Source organism: Gastrolobium bilobum, unplaced genomic scaffold (assembly GCF_033153095.1).
Source record: "Gastrolobium bilobum isolate Gb01-03AN ecotype WA unplaced genomic scaffold, APGP_CSIRO_Gbil_v1 utg1843, whole genome shotgun sequence".
Classification (NCBI taxonomy): domain Eukaryota; kingdom Viridiplantae; phylum Streptophyta; class Magnoliopsida; order Fabales; family Fabaceae; genus Gastrolobium; species Gastrolobium bilobum.
In genome coordinates, this window is record NW_026896850.1 from 236615 (window position 1) to 256733 (window position 20119).

The window sequence follows — 20119 nt, forward strand, 5'->3', positions numbered from 1 at the left end:
ATAATAAAATGAAATAAAGATATATGTATATATAAATAAATAAAAGTAAAAAAGAAAGGGACAAGAAGAAGTGGGGGAAATGAAGGGGAAAAGGACTAAAAAAGGACCATCTGGAACATAGGAATAACAGCGAGTCTAACCCTCCACCATACTTATAGCTTTTCTCCATTCCTTTCTAAGACATACTGTCCGTCAATCTATATCTCACTCCATTAAATCTTGTTTTACTACTTTCCCCCAAGTAAGCTTTGGCCTACCTCTGCCTCTTTTTGTGTTTAGCTCTTGGTAACAAACTTCTGTTCTTACAGGAGCATCCATGGGTCTTCTCATCACGTGCCCAAACCACCTCAATCTATGTTCTCTCATCTTCTCGGCTACCGGTACTATTCCGACCTATCGTCGAATATCTTCATTTCTTATCTTATCCATCCTTGTGTACCCACACATCCACCTTAACATCCTCATCTCTGCTACTCTCATCTTATGCTCATGTTGCCTATGTGCTGGCCAGCATTCCGCTCCATATAACATTGCCGGTCGTACTGCCGTTTTATAGAACTAAATTTCAACTAAATTTAACTAAAAAGATGACATTCTCGATTCAACTAAATTTCATCCGACCCCATTCTTCATTGATTAAAAGTACTAACCTTAATTGTCTTCTTAGTTATCTTGTACACAAATTGTTTTTTGTTTTCTTTTTGTTACATTAAAGTTGAAGGAGGAACAATTATTTCGTTCTAATCTCATAAGCCTCCCCTAATATAATTTTAGTTAATGATGACCACACGCATAATTGAAGTCTACCTAAAGTTACCGCGTTACATACAAATTGTTAATGTCACCTAGATGAAGTCCACCTAAAGTAACTTCACTCTGTACTTTTTTTTCATAAAGTGCAAAATTTTCTAAGGGGGTGAGATTGTAATTTATATATTTTCTTTTAAATTATAACTTTATAATATAAAAAATAAAAAAAATATTTATAACTAAATATTTGTATAAATTTTAAGGGTGGGCTATTATTAATTTATATGATAAAAAATTAAAAATAATAATTAAATTTAAAGATTTATATAAAGTTAAGGGGAGATGATGCTAACTTCACACCAGCTGCAACTCATATGAAGTGCCTCATTCTCTTTTTCCTATTTCTAATGGAAGAGAGGCCATCAAATCATATTGTTCTCCAAAACTGCCAAAGGAATCCGTCTCCAATGATTTCACATGAAAACTAAAACATATACTTTGAAGCAAATTGCCGTTAGATTACACAAACGCTGTGCCAATATGTAATGGTTTTTGTTCTTGTCAATCCATCTTAATACCAATTAAAAGTTGACGGATCGCATCAAACGGGAAACATTATTATTCCAATCGATCATTGCATGGTTGGATTTTGCGACGGAACTTGACACGAGAGATTATGTTTGAGCTTTCACAGAGATGACATTGTCATATTTTTTTTCTCTCTCCCATGAATAAAAAGTATTTTATGAAGACATGATGATGTGACTCTCTCACAAGTCAGAGATCAAATTATAAGCTTCCGCCGTGACTTATTAACGAAAGTTCACTAGAAGAAAAAAAAAACTAAAAAACTTAAACTTTTTAGTGACTGTTCGGATAAATATTTACAAATTAAAATTTTGGATGAATTTTATTTTGCAAGATTAATTTTGGTTAAAGTAGATTTAAAGTGAAGTAATTTTTGTTTGAAACTTTTATCTCAAAATAAATTTGTAGTAAAATATAATCTAAAATTATCAATCCAACACATTAGTTATTTTGTTTTGTTTTAGTGTAACATACGGTTAAAAGCAAAATCACTTTTGGTTAAAAACAATCAAACACAATTTATTTTAATAGAAAATTCACATTTCAAGCTCCAAAACGTAAATTGGAAGGTCCCAAATGGCAATCCAAGCATAACATTAATTAGTTGACATTATTTGATTTGTTGAGCAATCACTCATTACCAAATGGACTAATTACCAAATAGACGTGATTCCAAAATATGAACAAGCAAACAGACAAATTCTTCACATAGTTCAAGAGCAGTTTTATTTGCATACCAACATTTTACACTACTTTTACATCAATTTATGACTCAATTATTGATCAACGAAGTGTATAAATTAGTTAGCTGCTTCTAAGCTTTTGATAACAGGTTAATTTTGAAAACAAGTTACTTATCCACTAACCAATCTATATATATTATTCATTGATATAAATAATATTATTGTGGATGTCCATAATTTCCAAAAAAATAACGTGTAACTTTTATAACTCCTACAAGTTAATAATATGTAACTAAGAGGATTCAATTTTGTCATTTATTCTATTGTAACTTATTATAGTAGAGGGTTTATGAATAGATATCATGGACAAATCTTGTATGCAAACAACACAACACAATGGAAAATTGTCATTATTTCATTTTGTACTAATTTTCTCTCTCTTCCTTCTCTTACCCTTACTATATTCTAATTACTTTTTAGTGGGGATATTAATAGGTCGAACCGAGCCGAGCTTTGGTCTTAAAAGGTTAAGCTTGTGTTCAAATATGTCAGCCTCACCAAACCTGTTACCTGTTATGAATATAATTATCGGCATGTGACTTTAATCCCATAACCAGTTAAAAGTCGAACAAGAAAAGAAACTTCTCGAATCTATATTATACACATCCAAAGTATTAATGTAAATTTTACAACTTCTCCAACGTAAATTTCACAATTATTTATATATTTATTAAAAGAATCAGGGATGGATTGAACTCTAGAACACATATTCTGATACCATGTTATGCAACTTAGATTGTTTGATAAAGCATATCTTGAATCCAAAAACTTAAATTGTTAAGTGTTTAATAGTTTGAATAAACTGGATATAAAACCTGAGATGGCCCAAATTCCAGTTCAATTGGCCCTGCCATTTTCACAGCCATGGAGGTTAAGGAAAGCACTAAGGGCCCGTTTGATACCAGATATATTTTACATTTTCCGAAAAACCATCTTTGGAGAAATAATGATCTCATGTTTGGTGCAAAAAAATGAAAAACTTTTCAGACAAATATTTTATACCAGAAATTGGTGTTGTGTGTTAAGTTGTGTACGGTGCTCAGCAAAAAAATTCCATGGATTAGATGGAAAACTTTTGTGCCTGGAGAAGTCAAAATTAAGGCTTGAATATGTGGACGAAACTAACCTTATTTTGTGGACGATATCTGTGAAAGCTCTGTTTACACATCAGAAGATATACGATGAAGAATATTGACATATTGGCTAAAGTCTGGAAGTCCTAAAAAAGTCTTTTTGTTTTGTTTTGTTGTAAACAACTATGTTCAACTATGTGCAGAGATATTTTCTTACATTTAACGTTAATATGATATTAAAAAATAAAATTGGTGTTATTTTTGTAAAATAACATTATATTCCTATTAATATTTCATAATCAACCAAACACACACTCAGTAAAATAAATCACAAAATTCTTGGAAAATTTGGTCATACCAAACAGCTTTCAATTAACATTTCAGAAAAATATATTTTTCACTATATTTCAGTAATCTATTGTTCCTGGATAAATAAAAATTTCTCTTCTACCAAATACCACCTAAGGGGCTAGTTGGTTTAAAGATTTTGGGGGAAATCCTGGGAAAGTGGGATGAGGAACAAAACTTTCTGGCGTATGAGTAAAAGAAAATATTCCTGGTTTTATTTTTTTCCCCATCATTTGAGTTATAACTACAAATTCCCAAACTTAAATACCATTTCCCCCATGATATTTATTTTTCCCCACCTCATGGGAAAGGAGAAACAATTTTATGAGATGAAACTGCCTTCGACTTAGGTTATCAGTTTTTCTTTCTTATGAGATGGGCAATTTTATAATTTCAGTCCAAATTTTCAGCCATTTTTTATTATCAACTAAACATAGAATCAATTAAATTAATCTAATTTTTTCGAAAAAAAATTTACCCTACCAAACAAATGAACTGAAATGAGGAAGGATTTTATAATTTGCGGAAATCCATGCACTGAATCCAATCAAAATCAATGAGTCATTGTTGTTCTTACACGAGTCAAGCCCAAACTGTATTTAGGAAGATCAACCCAAACCCAATATGTAACTTTGAACTAGTCTAAATAGTTTTATTCTTACTACAATTTCGCTTTGGTTTAAGCCCCAAGTTTGGCATAGAATGACATCAATATTCCATGTTATTCTTCCTATTATTTTAACAGAATTAATATTTCTTATATTTTAGGAGATAATTTTATCTTATACAGATATAAAAATGTAAGAGTCCATGTAGGGTTGTGTGAAAAGAAAAGAAAAAAATATGAGTTTCACTTGCTTTTATGTGTATTTATAAGACAAAATTATCTCTTATAATATTAATTCCTATTTTAACTTTGGAAACAATCATTGTCAACTAGCATTATGCTTAAGCCAGTATCTGTACGTCTTTCACCCTAATATTCTTTTTATTTTATTTTTTATTTTTAGTTTCCTAGTAATGTCCCCACGCATTTGGATATTAGTTTCCTAGTGGCGTACTTCCCACTCATTTGCATAAGACTTTTGCCACTTGCGCAAATTGCTTCACCTATAAGTCAAACCTTTCAGCCCTAATAGCTTAGAGGTGTTCCTAAAATCCTTTTTATCTCCATTACAAATGAAAGCATGTCATTTATGTCAAACATGCAAGTTGACAACACTGAAGGGTATATATGTCTGGATGGAAGAGAACGAAGGAAAAGGGACACTTCATAGTTGCTTTAACTTCTGGGACGTTTGATACAACGTATTTTGTAAAATTTTTGAGAAATTGAATTTTTTTAAATTTTAAATTTTCGAATATTATCGTAAATCGAATGTTTTCATCATATTTCTGAAAATTGATATTTTTGAATAAAAAAAAAATTCTCCTCCACCAAACGCGGCCCCAATTCAAATTTTTCAGTTTGGAAGATTTTGAACATCTAAACTGAGAAAAGAATAAAAACACTTAGCCCCTCATTATTTGTCCTTCCATCTTTTTCTAAAAAAAAGAAAACACAAAAATTAATATTTCATTCCCTTCCTAACATTCAAATATTTCAGTTTTTTAGAAGCTCTAATTACACCGTATTTTGGTGTGTAAATAGCTTGCAAGATCAGATTCTCAGATTCAAAGGTACCAATAGAGAAGGAACCTGTATTTCCTTTCGTGAAAAGATGGAACCCTTTCCAAGCTGGAAGAAAAACTTGTGTGAGAAGATAAAAACAGAATACAGATTGCCATTGATTAGCCAAAAAAAGAAAAGGAGGAAGTTTTGTGTCAAAGTGAGATGTGTGAGGACTCATAATACGCATACTTTAATAATACCACAATGATGCTTCATGCCTTTTGGTTTCCCAACTTTATGAAATTCCTTTTATGTATCTTCTTTTATGCTAAGTAATCAACCATGCATACGTTTTTTAAAGAAACTTGGATTTATCCAGATCGAGAGAATGGTAATGATCCTGATATGCCTGAAGGTATCGTTATTTAGGGTAAATGCCTATCGTCATATCAATTCAAAATAGTCATAAGTGAAAGTGATAAGAGGGATGCCTGTCAATTGGATTTTTAATTATAAGAGTGGTACTTTTTCATGATTAGTCACTTCTGGTCGAGAAATCTTCAGCTTTAAGCTTATTTCTGTTTTGTTTAATTGATCATTGAGCCCTCGACTGGTCCACAGTTATTATCTAAGCTTTACAAGCACTGAATCATTTTTTTATCAACGATGATGCCCGGTAACTGTAGCTAGTCTAAAGAAAAAATATATTTGTGTCCAAAAAAAAAAGAAAAAGAAAAAAAGGGGAAGGATATACTTACCACCAAAAAAATTTACAACATTTACAATCAACCTAATAACCGTTGATTTCCGTCAATCTAACGATTGTTATTTATTAGAAATTATTGGGTCGCATTAATTAATTAATTATTAATTTCAATAAATGATAACTGTTAGATTGACGAAAATAACGGTAATTAAATTGGTTATAAAGGTAATAAATTTTTTTGGTTGTAAGTATATCTTGCCCCAAAGAAGGGGAAAGATATACTTACCACAATTAATTTCAAAAAATATATTGTCTTTTCACTAGGAAACAATTTATATAGGTAAAGGGTTTCTTTTAAAAAAACCACAATTAAGTCGGGTTTTTTTTTACCCTTTTGCCCTTAATAAAATTAAATATTACAACTTTGTCCAGTCCCAAAATTAATCATCAATCTGTCCCTATTTGATCGTTGACTGGATCATGTAATTGTTTACAACTTTCATGTAATCAATTACATCACGATTAACTGATTTTATCTATTACACCAGTATACGATAATCGATTACATCAATGAACAAAGTCATATAAAAAAAATTTCATAAATTTTTTTGGATCAAACGAGTTTCTATGATCATATGCTCTTAATATTGAGCTTGAGGAGGGGCTTTGTGGTATCACAAGACCTAATGTCGTACTAAATTTGGGATATTTTACGGTAAAATTTTGGAAGGCCATATTTTTTGCCTCGGGAGCCCGAATCAGGTGATTTTTTTTATTTCACTTAATTTTTTTGAGACAAATACGCTAACAAGTCCCCAGAATGCTTCCTTGTGCCCCGTTTGGCATATTTTATTTATGTGGATGATGTTATTTAATTCCTATTCTTATTTTCACTTTCCAATACTAAAAAATAATCATTCAGCATGTATCTCAAAAAATTACGTGGAATAAAAAAATCACACCTGATTCGAACCCTCAAGTCAAAAGTTACAGCCTTTCAAAATTTTAGGATAAATTGAGCCATGTAATTGATTACATGACTCATGTAATCGATTACATCAACCAATCAATAATCAAACAGGGCAGACTGGTGTTAAGTTTAAGTAAAAAGTCAAATTTTTTAAATAGTATAAAAATGAGGGCATATTGATCATTTTTATTTTAAAAAGAGGCAAAAGGGTCTAAAAGCCCAATTAAATCTTTAAAATTGGCCCAGTAACGAGGGATATGAATATATGAAGTCATAAGTTCAAATTTCAGTATCAGCAATGTGCGAAAAAAAAACCCACAATTTTATTGTTTCTCCTATTGGAAAGAGCGCAAAGTGTTGTAAATATTTAGAAAGAATACGCATGTAAAATTATTGTTAATCATTTTTATAATCAGTAATCCAAAAATTGACTTTTGAGGACTTTAAATCAATGTTATTAAAACCGGCTCGGTCATTGATCCGGTCGAGGTACTGGGTCACTGGGTCACTGGTTCAACCAGTGGGTCATTGGTTCAACCGCATGACCCGGTAATTATATGCAATTTTATAATTTATATTAAAAAATTATAAACATACTTAAATATCTATAAAAAAAAGATAAAAATTTCAAATATTTTAATATAAAAAATAATAAATGACATATTATTATCCAATAAAAGATCAAACAAAAATATATTGATCGTGATACGAGACTTTAGGTTAAGAAAATGACATCTCTAACTATAAATCAAATCAAAATTTTCTGCATAGTGCATAATTGAGATAATATTAGTGTTGTAGGTAGATAACTTATGTAAGTTAATAAGCAAAAAAATATTCAAATATATCCATTATGATTTTTTTTTAAATTAATTTTTTTTTAGGACCGGGCCGGGTCACCGGTTAACCGACCGGGTCACCGATTTTCATGAAAACCGATCGGGTCGGACCGGGTCGCACCGATTCTGATGCATAACCGGTCCGTTACTTGAACCGGACCGGTTATATGACCGGTTTACCGGTTTCCAGGTCGACCCAGCCGGGTCGATCCGGGTTTTATAACACTGTTTTAAATTGAATAAATTACATTTTAGCATATTGCGGATATTAACCATAATGGAGAAAGATAGGCCCCCCCATAAAACTCACATAAACATGCATGGGCAATGAGTTTTATTGGGAGATTGATCCTTTAGTCAATGTTTTGAATATTAATCATCACTCTGCCACGATTCAATGAAATTTTTCCAATATATCACGTCATATTCTTGCTACGCCAACAAACGAGACTATCACATATGCAAAAAGATGTCCGCGTGGCTAATCTCGCTAGGCTTCCCAGCGAGAATATGTGTACCTTTTCCACGTGTCAGCACCCTGGAGTATCTCGCTAAACTGCTGGGCAAGATTTGTGGCTTGCAAGACACTGCCACGTGTCCAATCCAGTCTCGCTTGTTGGTGTAGCGAGAATATAACGTGACATTTTGGAAAAATTGTATTGGATCATGGCATAGTGATAATTAATACTCAAAAAAGTGGCACAAGGGTCAATGTCCCAATTTTTGTAAGAGAAACTCATCCAAAAGCATTTTGTCAGATTTTTTTTAAATGTGGTGGGTCCCACTAATTTTTGTTTATGCTAGAGAATTAATAGTTCCTGCAACAAGAGAAATTGTTAATAACATTTATTTATAAATATTATCTTTATAAAGAATTAATTTAACCCAAAAATTTAAGTTGTTGGGGAGATTATATTTAAAGGTTTTAAATTTTTTTAATATGTCCCCTTACACGAGAGCCCATTGAACTTTACGAGTGGATAATGCATCAGGCTCAACCTACCTGTACTAAGAAACTTCACAATATTTAATTATTAGAATGGGGGCGGTGATGAACGAACTCGTGACACCGAGCCTCTGATACCATATAAAGAACCAATTCAACCCAAAAGTTTAAGTTGTTAGGTGAGGTTATATTTAATGATTTTATATTTTCTAACAATTTTTTTTTTGTGTTTTTATCATATATATATATATATATGATAATTATAACTTAGAAGGAAAAATACACGTGGCAATTTGATCATTTTTAACAAAAATTTCTATCTTTCTCATTGAATTATTACAAAATTTTTGACACAACAACCCTTGACATAGTGTTAAGTGTTAACAGTCAACATTCACTACAAGCTATTCTTAGCATATATATGTAAAATTTAATTCATATTTTTTTTTTCTTGGTATCTTTAATATACATTCTTTAATTGAATATAATATAGAAATATTTAGATTAACATAATAATTTAATTTTTAGTTAAAGTTATGCATTCTAATTTTATTTATTTGATGCTATTATTATAATATTATTTGCCAATATTATTCATATTTATAGAATAATATTCTAAATTTAAATTAATATGTATTTGATATAATAACTTAATATCTATAAAAAAAATTAATGATGATGATGTAAAAAAGTAATATTTTAGGATTTAATGTTTCTCATATTGTAGAAGATAAAAATTATCTCTAGACACACATAAAAGTGTGTGGAATGCTCTCTCTTTTTCTTTTTCTATGGTCATATACATACTTTTATGTGTGTGCATGGGATAATGTTATCTACTACATCAAAAACATTAAAACTAATTATCTGTGTGTGTTGACACATTAATTTATATCAATATAAAAATAATATATACATTTTATATTCAATTTTTAACCATTCATCTCACTTTCATTTACAAACTGACAAAACTAATGTATTAAAAACGTTAGATGCTAATGAAACCAACGATTAAGATTAAATGCACGTATAAGAGTTTTTATAAATATATTTTCTCTCTCACACACCACGTATATCTATATATGTATGGAATGTTCCTTTGGGGTCGCAACCGAAGCCTATATTAATTGAGAATTAAAATACGAAAAATAAAATTAAAAACAGCAAAATTAAGTAACCCTAAGAAAGGGGAAGTGAGAAACTTACCCCATTTAAAAAAAGGAAGTGGCTTACTTACCAACTATAACTGAGTTACTCACTCATGCAATTTACCCTATACGAAGAATATGTAATTCGGCATAGTTGACGTAAGTGAGCATCAACTGGTCAAAACAAGAACATATTGATATATATTTTAGGAGGGGAGGTAAAGTGATAGTTTTGTTAAAAAATAATAATAAAATGATCAATCAGCCCGAATTACGTTAAATAATCGTGTCTGGTTTTAATATTTTCCGTGAGACGACATAACACATGTACAGTCATAACTGTGAGATTAATTCGCACGCTGGATATGGTTGTTAGGTAAACAACTCCGGGATTCAAACACTCTACATTGTATGTAAAGTTAGTCTCATGAGGTCGCAGCAGCCTATATTTGAGAAGTAAACTAAAACATATAAAAAAAAACATAGCAAAAGTAATTAAGTCTAATAAGAGGTTCGTATTTTAATGTTTTATGTGAGACGACACACACATTAAAGCAAAAATAACTCAGTTGAATAAGACATGTTATATTTACAAATTTTTTTGTCTACAAACTACATTATCTTCTCTCGGAAGAACACTAATCACACTATGTTCTTCCGGGAGAACATAGTGCAATTTGCATAAATTTATAAAAAAAATTTGTAAACGTATCCTTCTCCGAGTTCAATAGATATAAACCTCATTTTTTATTTTTTATTTTCCTTTTGCCCTAAATCATAAAAAAGAAAAGAAAAAAAGACTGCCAGCCCTTTAATGATATAAAAGATATTACTATATCATTAATTTGATTATCAAAACAAAAAGGTATTTTAGCCCTATCCGCTAAACTCTGCCATATATTTTCTCTAACAACAACAACAAATTATCTATAATCTAATATTGTCAAATGTCACTGAATTTAGTACAGCTAGTTCCTACCCCCGCCACCGACCTTAATTTACTAACATTTGTGGTTATTAATCTTTATATCAAATTTCACTGAATTTAGTACTTGTTCCTACCTCTGTTATATACTTTCTCTTTCCAGTGGTCAATAATCATTTGCTAGCCTACATCATTGTGCTTGTGCATGCCTGGCCCAGCATTCCCTGTCCATCTTTGGTCACTTTGTTTCTTTTATCACTTTTCCTTCTTTTTCTCTTTTGTTTTCTTCAGCTTTTCTCTTCACCAACTGCGGCTTCACATATGCTTCGTTCTTCCTCCTTTTACAAGTTCAAACATTTAATAATACGTAATCACTTTCCATTGGCTGAGTCTATTTGGCTTCTTCATTTCCTTTACCTTAGGAGTGCGCCTCCGAATGTAGGTTTCCAGAAATCAGTAGTGGTTTCTGAAGCCACCGGAAATGTGTTTGAAGTCGGAACCAAGCACAGCCCTCGGCTTCTTAAATCTTGTTTTGGCCCTTCTGATTCTCTCAGATCATCACAGCCCTTCAAACACATGCATAAATGTTTCAAAACCCACAAATTCTTATATAATACTAGAGTACTAGGGGAAATAGGTTATATTTATAACATTTTCTTCGTTTCATTCTTTTATAATCATTTTCAATAGTTGTGTTAAAATTAAATTATTGACTCATTTGATATTATTTTATAATTACTGATTTGATTTTGATCTAATAATAAAAAAATAGTTATAAAAGGTTATAAAAATAAGGAAAATGTTATATTTACAAATTTTTTGTTTACCACTCTTATAAATTCAACTATATATTTTTAGGAATAGATTCGGTAATGAATGTATTCCTTAGAATACATAGTGTAGTTTGTAAATATAATCTACTTCTAAAAACAAATATAAATAACCTCCCTCTTGTTAGAGAAAACTATATATCTAGATATAAGCATTTTGGAGTACCTGTTGAATGGGGGCTCCATTTTTTATATATGGACTGCTCAAAACCTGGAATTCAAGACCCAGATTAAATTATAAACACATAACATAAGAAAAGTCGAATAATATAATTTTTGTTTTTGAAGAATTTATATACGTTAGCCAATAATTAGGGTTTTATTGTAACCCAAAAATAATAATTAGTGTTTTATTCAAAACAGGGTTAGATCAATGGAAACATACGCTGACTTGATCATGAAGGAACTTGATGTACTCATTGGCCTCGTGTAGAACAGATGCTGTGTCGGTCTGTTAAGATCAACAAGAATATGATATATCTGGGTGAGTCTTTCACTTTTTATTTTTACCTTTCAACGTCTAAGAAAGTAAAGGTTTCAATTCTATCATAGTCATATAGAAGCTTTGAAAAAAAAAAAAAAAAAGTGAAAGAGACATGCGAAAATTTTCACCTTTCCGAAAGGTGATACCAATTGCTGAAGAGCAGTGACACGGTCCCCTAGCTTCTCTTTCCGAACCTGTCCATACATATCAACTTTATTTAAATCTAAAGTGTAATTATTCTTAAGATATATAGTCCCACATTGGTTGTATGTGCAACTAATGTGGAGTTTATAAGACCTTGGGCACTCCCAAAGTTCTTTACAATTATTATGAAGCGTTTATGATTAGTTTAATGACGAGAGATTTAGGTAATTTGTATTAAGTTATGCGTTCAATTTCAACTTGTATAAAAAAGAAAATGTAATTATTATGAAGGTTGAACAATTTTGAGAAAGTTAAAAGGGTTTGACATAAAAATATGCAAAACAGTACAAAACCTTGAAAGTTGGCAATGGGGATGGAGTTTCCATTCTTGGCCTTTTTGATTCAGGTTCACAAACACTTTTCTTCACCATTGATACCAAGTCCATTTTTTCTTCACTCTTGAGCTGCACTTCAATTTATATCAATAATAGTCCACTAGGAAACCCTAAAGCTGGTTAGACAAAGATTTTTATTAACTCGAAAAACTATTAACTTAATTACCTTGTTTAATAGAGTACTTGAGCAATTGGGTTTCTCTTCAAAAGTTGGTGTTTGATATTGTGATTGTGATGGAGCAAAAGCACCTGCTCTTATGTCGGTAAGTGCCTCGGCTGAAGGATTCCAGAAAGGGGTATTGTTGGAAAAGTGCAATCCAATAGGATGCTGCTTTGCCATTGGTAAAGGCTTCAAAAAGGAAGAGACTTTAGACCATATTGGCAATAGTTCATTGGAGGGTGTCCCATAATTTGCTTTAGATGAATAGGACATGGAACGGTTGGTGAAAAGCGAGTGTTGTGGTTGTGGATGAGGTTGAGGATCAGGATCATGTAAGCTTTGTTTCAACGTTGAAGGGCAACCATATGAGGCTAATCCAATTGGGAAATCTCGATCTGATAACCCAAAGGAAAATTCTTGGTTCATTGGCTTGGAAGTGTCAATGGTGGAAACTTGGCTTCCATTACCAGAGGAGAAGCTCTTTGGAGTACTCCAATCCCTTTGAATTTGTGAATTGGAAGAATTAATATCCGTTTCTTCTTGAAGCATGGAATGGAAATTGCTCTCTGGCCTTCCATTATTGCAACGACTATAGCAAAAAAAAAAAGAAAAAAAGAGAAAAATACAAGGACATATATGTAAGGAGAATCCAAAAGGTGAATAAACAGTGAAGAACTAGTATACCCCATAAATGCTTTGATAAGATGAAGTTCCCTTTTTTAAACGAAATCAATGAGAAAAAGTTAAGAAAAACGAAACTTCTTTTCCCTCTAGGAAACTTTGGACCATACTATATATAGACCATCTGCTCACACATATTACATATGAAATTGAAATTTCTCACAAGAAATTAAATATTAGCAAACAATAAATATTTATTATACCCATATCTGAAAAAACTTACAACAGAGGCCGATTCAAATTCGTTGTAGTTGAAGATGAAAGGCCAAAACCCATCATTTGTAAGGTGGAATCTATCAATATGCTACCACTTCCGCTGGCTGATTCACTCTTGTGTGGCTTCTGTGCATCAACAAAACCCATGTAACTATCAGAAACCAAATTATTAGTGTCTTCAGCAGAAGACCTCGTTGCCTTCAAATCCATGATATCTGTTTGCCAAGTGCTATAGTCTACTACATCGTTAGCTGCCACGGAACAGCTTCTTGTTGACTCAATATTCCACCAGTTTTCACCACAAATCCTATCTTGAAACTCTTCAGCCATGGCAAGGCTGTGTTTATTCTTCTGAAATTGCTGATTTGTTTGTATCTTTGAGCTTTGCTTCTTGAGTTAGGTGCTACATAAAAATGGTATCACATAGCAATATAGGCTTATTGGCATATAAGAAAGGGTTGGAGTTGAGAGATTTTATATATGAAAGGTTAGAAGGGTACGGACAGTGGAGATTACCGGAATCTGGTTGACATAACAACATTATGATTGAATTGAACAAATATATTCTACTTCTCACTCTCTTTAAGGTAAATTTTTCTTTTTCAAATTTTAAATTACATAAATTTATATCGTTTTAAATAAAATAACGTTATTTTGATATATAATTTGTGATTTTTTATATTCTCTCTTATACATAAAATTAGGAAGAGCGAGAAAATAAAGGAGAAAGAAGATAAAAAATATCAATTATATATCAAAATAATATTATTTTATTTAAAATAAAATAAAATTATATCATATTAAATGACAAATACTTGATCCGTAATTTTGTTGGTTTTTTTTTCTTATTGTCTTGGTTTTGTTATGTTATGATGATATCCCGAGAATCATAAATTATATAATACATGCCTTGCGGAAAGTTTGTGTTCCTTATGTATGAAGGTATGTGGGTATAATGATAATGATGTGATGAGATTTGATCTGTATGCCAGCCATGTCATGATTTGCAATCCTACGGTTGAAAACCTTTGAATTTTTAATTAAAAATATGTAAAAATTGTAAACCACATTAATTTGTTTTAGAAAGTAACTCTTTTTTACATAATCTTTTAGAAAAGCTCTTAAAATATTGACGGTGCCGATATCTCCTCATTGAAGTGTTAATCCTACATAAAATAAATAAATAAGAATCATAAGAATTAACAAATAATGTATCAAATTGTATAATTAATTAAATGGTTTATAATTTTCCTCTTCGTGACCTTTAAGCCACTTACAATTTAAGCATTCCCTCATTTATTTTCATAAGATGTAGACATTATAAACGATTATTATAGTTTACAAATTTGTACCCTTGGATAAAATTTAGGACCACTTTAATGGTCCAAATGTTTATCATTGCAGACGATGGTAATAGTACTAGCCCGTAGCAGGGCCAATCACCTAGCAGGCAACGTACCAATGTTTTCATTTTCTCAAATGGGAATTAGTTGGCCAAAGCGCGTGTAGGTCACAGGTTTGTGAAACTAAAACCAAATTATAATAAGGGATTAATACAATTTATATTGTAAGAAAGAAAATTATCTTTTATGCATAAATAAAAATATATGAGATCTATGTAAGGCAATGTGACGAAAATAAAGGGAAAGAAAAATATATATTTCACATATTTTTATATACGTGTAAGAGATAAAATTATCTTCTATAGCATGAAAAACTCTAAATCGTTATAATAATTCAATAAATACTCGACGTAATAGAACTTCGACGCTAGCGATGAGTGTCAAGGACCTAAACCAATGCTATTAAGCCTGAACCGGTATCGATCAGGTCAGGATACTAGGTCATTAATCAAACCGCTTGACACGAATATATATATATATATATATATATATATATTAGAAAAGTAACATTATCGACATTGAAAGGTTAATGGGCTGAACAATGTACAGAACCATAAGGCAAGCCTGATTGAGCATAAGCCCAACTCGTTAAGTGCAATTTGGGTCGAAATATGATAGGCCCAAATGAAAAAACACAAACAACAACGACAAAAACAAACATTCATGCTCTTCTTCATCGTTTTTTAGCCCTAGCCTTGGTCTTTATGTATCGCGGGTTAACCCGTTTCTAGGGGCTTCGATTCAGTTCCCAATTAATTATTACGGAGTTTGTGAAAGGATATTCGTATTTATTATTCCACATTGGGTGTGTAGCGGTGGTTCTGGGTGGTTAATTAAGATTAGGGTTTTGATGGGTATGGAGAGGAAGAGGAAGGTGAGCGAGCTTGTTTGATGTGGTTGACGATGCTGCCGCTAAGATGGTCAAATCAAACGGCGGTGCCGTCGGTAACAGCCTCATTAACCGATGGAACGAAAAACCTTACTCGCAGAGATATTTTGAGATTTTGGAGAAGAGGAAGACGCTTCCCGTTTGGCACCAGAAAGAGGAGTTCTTGCAGGTTTTGAAGGACAACGAAACTCTGATTCTCATTGGCGAGACCGGTAGCGGAAAAACCACCTAGGTTTGTTTCTCTCTTCAAACTAAAGCTCTGTTGTACATCGGCAGAGGATATAAGTAGCGATCTAAATAGGTTAATCTATCTTAGGCTTTGACTTAGACTGTAATACCCTATATTTTCTTTTAATAAAATAATAATAATAATAAATATTTTTTGGATAATAATGATATTTAGTATTTTTGTAATTAATAATATTGGTATTTAATATCTTTAATTAATGAGTTAATAATAGTTAAAATAATAAGAGGTAAGATAATAATAGTAATATTATTTGATTTATGTGATAATATATATATATATATATATATATATATATATATATATATATATATATATTAGATGATAAATTATGATTAATTGATTGATGATTTATGTATTTATGTTTGATTAGTAATGATTGATTAGTAAATTGTTTAGATATGATGAGTCAACAAACATAAATTGTTTAGATATGATGAGTCAACAAACATATATTGTTTAGATATGATGAGTCAATAAACATAAATTGTTTAGATATAATGAGTCAACAAACATATATTGTTTAGATATGATGAGTCAGCATTGAGTCAGTAATGTATAAGCCCTAAACTTCAACTATAAATAGAGACATAGCTTAACCAAACCAATTCACTCTCCTCTACTACTCTCTCTCTTCAAAAAGCTTATTTTAATTATTTTCAATCTTTATATTTTTTTTTATCAACCGGTTCTCTACCCCAAATTACTCTTTTCTTCTAGAAGTTAGCGCGGAGACCAGGTAATCCTAATCTCTAGGTGGTTGTAGATTCGTTGTGTATGAAATTTTTATTATGTGTAATCCTAATCTTTAGGTAGTTATATGTTTGATATGTGTAATCCTAATCCTTAGGTTATAATTTTGTTTGAAGTTTATTAATAGTAATCCTTATCCCTAGAGAGTCATAGATTATATTGATATGAATTTCGGTATATGTAATCCTATTCGTAGGTTATTTCTTTTATATAAAACTTGGATGTAATCTGAATCCTTAGGTGTTTAGGTTATCTCTATTATATGAAATTTGGGCATAATCCTTATATGTAATCCGTAGATGTTCTTAATAGTTTGGTATGAACATTTCTATATATATAGGTATTTGTTTTTTTTTAAATTTAAATTACTACATATGATAATTAGAATATTTTTGGAAATTTTTTTATTATTTCAGAAATTATGATTATGTGCAATATATGATATAAACTTTTAATTCATGTGCAATATATGGATCTTATTGAATAATTATGAAAATTATGGAATTATACTACTCTTTAAGAAAAACTTTCCAAATATGTGTTTTAATGATTGAATTTAAATATTTATATTATTAATAACTATGATAATTGATGTGATGGGATTATTTGAATGACGATGATTGGATTTAGATTTTTCTATGATGAATGTTGAAGATTTGAATTATTATATCCTTGAATAAATTGGAAAGTTATGATAATGATCAGATTTGGATTTTACTGTGATGACTGTTGAAGATTTGAATTATCATATCCTTGAATAAATTGGAAAGTTATGATAATGATCAGATTTGGATTTTACTGTGATGACTGTTGAAGATTTGAATTATCATATCCTTGAATAAATTGGAAAGTTATTATGATGATCAGATTTGGATTTTACTATGATAGATGCTGAAGATTTGAATTATTATATAAATTCGAGAATTTATGATAATAGTTGTTTGAATTATGATACTTTGGAAAATTATAATGCCGTTGAGTAACTCATTTAGAGATGATAATACTTAAAGAATAAATAATTATGATTGAATCTTTCCTGATTGTGTGTGTTTGTAATAAATTAATGGTGGGAAGATAGCTTTGGGATGGTACCTCCCAAGGTGATGAACACAACTTTTGGGCTTTATGCCTCCGATGTGAAACTGATGTGAAAAAGATTATATCCGTTCTTTCCAAAGTGGTGTCTGGCAGGGTTTCCCGGGATACTAGTAGCAACTTTGGGAAGAGGTGTGCACACTAGGAAGATGTGAATTGATTATGGCCAATATGATTTGTTTGTGACTGGCAGGGTTTCCCGGGTCACAGGGTAGACTGGCAGGGTTTCCCGGGTCTACCATGGTTCTCTTCCCACTAAATATAACGAACTTAAACATTATTAATAATGAAATTTGTTATTTGATTTGATTATGAAGAATGTCATTGAGTTGTGAATATTATCATATTATGACTAATGTTGTGCTAAATATATTAGTTGATAATTACCAAATACATTAAATGAACTTAATAAAGATAAATATTATATAATGGAATTTTGATTATTATATTGATATTTGATTTGATTAATGTGGAATTGATTTGAACACTATTTGACATTTGATTTAATTTGTTATTACTCATATTAATTGTATTTTGATTAGGATTACCAGCTTTGCTGACTTTTGTGTTTGTTTGACTGCAATGATCCTGCGGCTGCGGGGGAGCAGATTTTCAGTGAAGCATGTTGCAAAGGATGGGGCTAGCTGTGGACAGTGAGGATCACGACTCGAGTATTTCAAGCTAGTTTCTAAGTTTAGAAATTTATGAGATTTAAATAAATGCATAAGACATATTTCCTTTATTTAAACTTTAGTCTTTGGTTTTATTTTAATGTAATAAATTTAGCCTTGCACCTGTTCATTGTACAGGTGCGGCGGTAACATTCCCCAAATTAGATTTTGATTAGCTTCCGCAATATTTCTATTATTATAATTGTGAAAAAAAAAATGAATTTTGACAATTTATTTATTATAAGATTGTTTCATAAATTGTTAGAAATTTGGGGTGTTACAAAATGGTATCAGAGCCCCTGGTTGCGGCTGGGGTTTGCTTTTGATATTGACTCGAGGGATCAAAGATCCCTGAGTTAAATAAAAAAAAAAAAAATTAGGAAATAAAATAATAGGACATAATGTAAATAAATAAATCGAGAGATGGGTAGTGAAGGGTTATTTTTCTTGTCCTTTAAATATGATTTATTTCTTTGAAATTTCGATGATTATATGTTTGGAATTATTTTGTGATTTAAAATTATTATTGATAATATTCTTTAACATTTTTTTTTATATACGCTATCTTTTGTAACTCGTTCTTATTTTAATAAAAGTAATTAGCTTTCTTTTAGAGTTGTTCTTGAAATAATTAAAGTTTTTCTAGCAAATGAAAGATAATATATGTAATAAAAATTTCTATTTGTTTAAACAAGATATTCAGTTTCGAAACTTTTTTTCTAGCTTTTTTTGGAGTTACCCAACCCTAATTATCTCTTTTTGAGACGAGTTGGCTCCCTCCGGTATCCCCACGAGCTTCGACTCTTTGAGCCGGCTATGGGACTAATCCGGAGTGCGGGGGAACAGTGATGACTAAAGGTTCAGCCCCCTCCCCAAGAATGCATTCAGCGGTAATCGAACACGTATCCAACCCCACTAACTCAGCGCCAAACTTTTTTTTCTAGCTTGGTTAAAGTTAACAAGTCATTAATTTGCAGTGCTTTAAATTTATTGTATTCTATGTTGTCTTGTTTGCCGGGTTATGCATGACTCTTTGATGTTTGCTTACATTTTTTTAAAGGGGTTTCAAAAAAAAATTAATTAATTAAGTTTCGAGGACAAAACTTCTTTTAAGGAAGGTAGAATGTAATACCCCCATATTTTTATTAACTTTAACCTTATGCCTTTAAGTTAATTTGAGGAGCTCAAACTTCTAAGTTTCGAGGACGAAACTTCTTTTAAGAAGGGTAGAATGTAATACCCTATATTTTCTTTTAATAAAATAATAATAATAATAAATATTTTTTGGATAATAATGATATTTAGTATTTTTGTAATTAATAATATTGGTATTTAATATCTTTAATTAATGAGTTAATAATAGTTAAAATAATAAGAGGTAAGATAATAATAGTAATATTATTTGATTTATGTGATAATATATATATATATATATATATATATATATATATATATATATATATATATATATTAATGATAAATTATGATTAATTGATTGATGAT

At 30.7% G+C, this 20119-nt stretch overlaps 1 protein-coding gene across 1 annotated transcript; it reads right to left on the reverse strand.

Annotated features, from left to right (window-relative positions):
- Positions 1-10602: 10602 nt before the first annotated feature.
- LOC133302370 (transcription factor bHLH112-like) lies at positions 10603-14008 on the reverse strand. Its single transcript, XM_061502141.1, has 7 exons — positions 13566-14008; positions 12668-13250; positions 12460-12570; positions 12091-12156; positions 11864-11929; positions 11645-11689; positions 10603-11214 (listed from the first exon to the last, which is right to left on the reverse strand). The coding sequence occupies exons 1-7, from the start codon at positions 13886-13888 to the stop codon at positions 11062-11064; spliced, it is 1347 nt and encodes a 448-aa protein (XP_061358125.1). The 5' UTR covers positions 13889-14008; the 3' UTR covers positions 10603-11061.
- Between the last annotated feature and the right edge of the window lie 6111 nt (positions 14009-20119).

Bases quoted from the DNA above. Each gene is read 5' to 3' on its own strand.
- LOC133302370 (XM_061502141.1), bottom strand. From the start codon at position 13,888: ATGGCTGAAGAGTTTCAAGATAGGATTTGTGGTGAAAACTGGTGGAAT. The intron at 13,251-13,565 runs GTAAGTTTTTTC...TTTTTGCTATAG, and splicing joins AATTTGAATCGGCCTCTGTT to TCGTTGCAATAATGGAAGGC. The intron at 11,215-11,644 runs GTACTCCAAAAT...ATGTGTTTGAAG, and splicing joins ATGGAGCCCCCATTCAACAG to GGCTGTGATGATCTGAGAGA.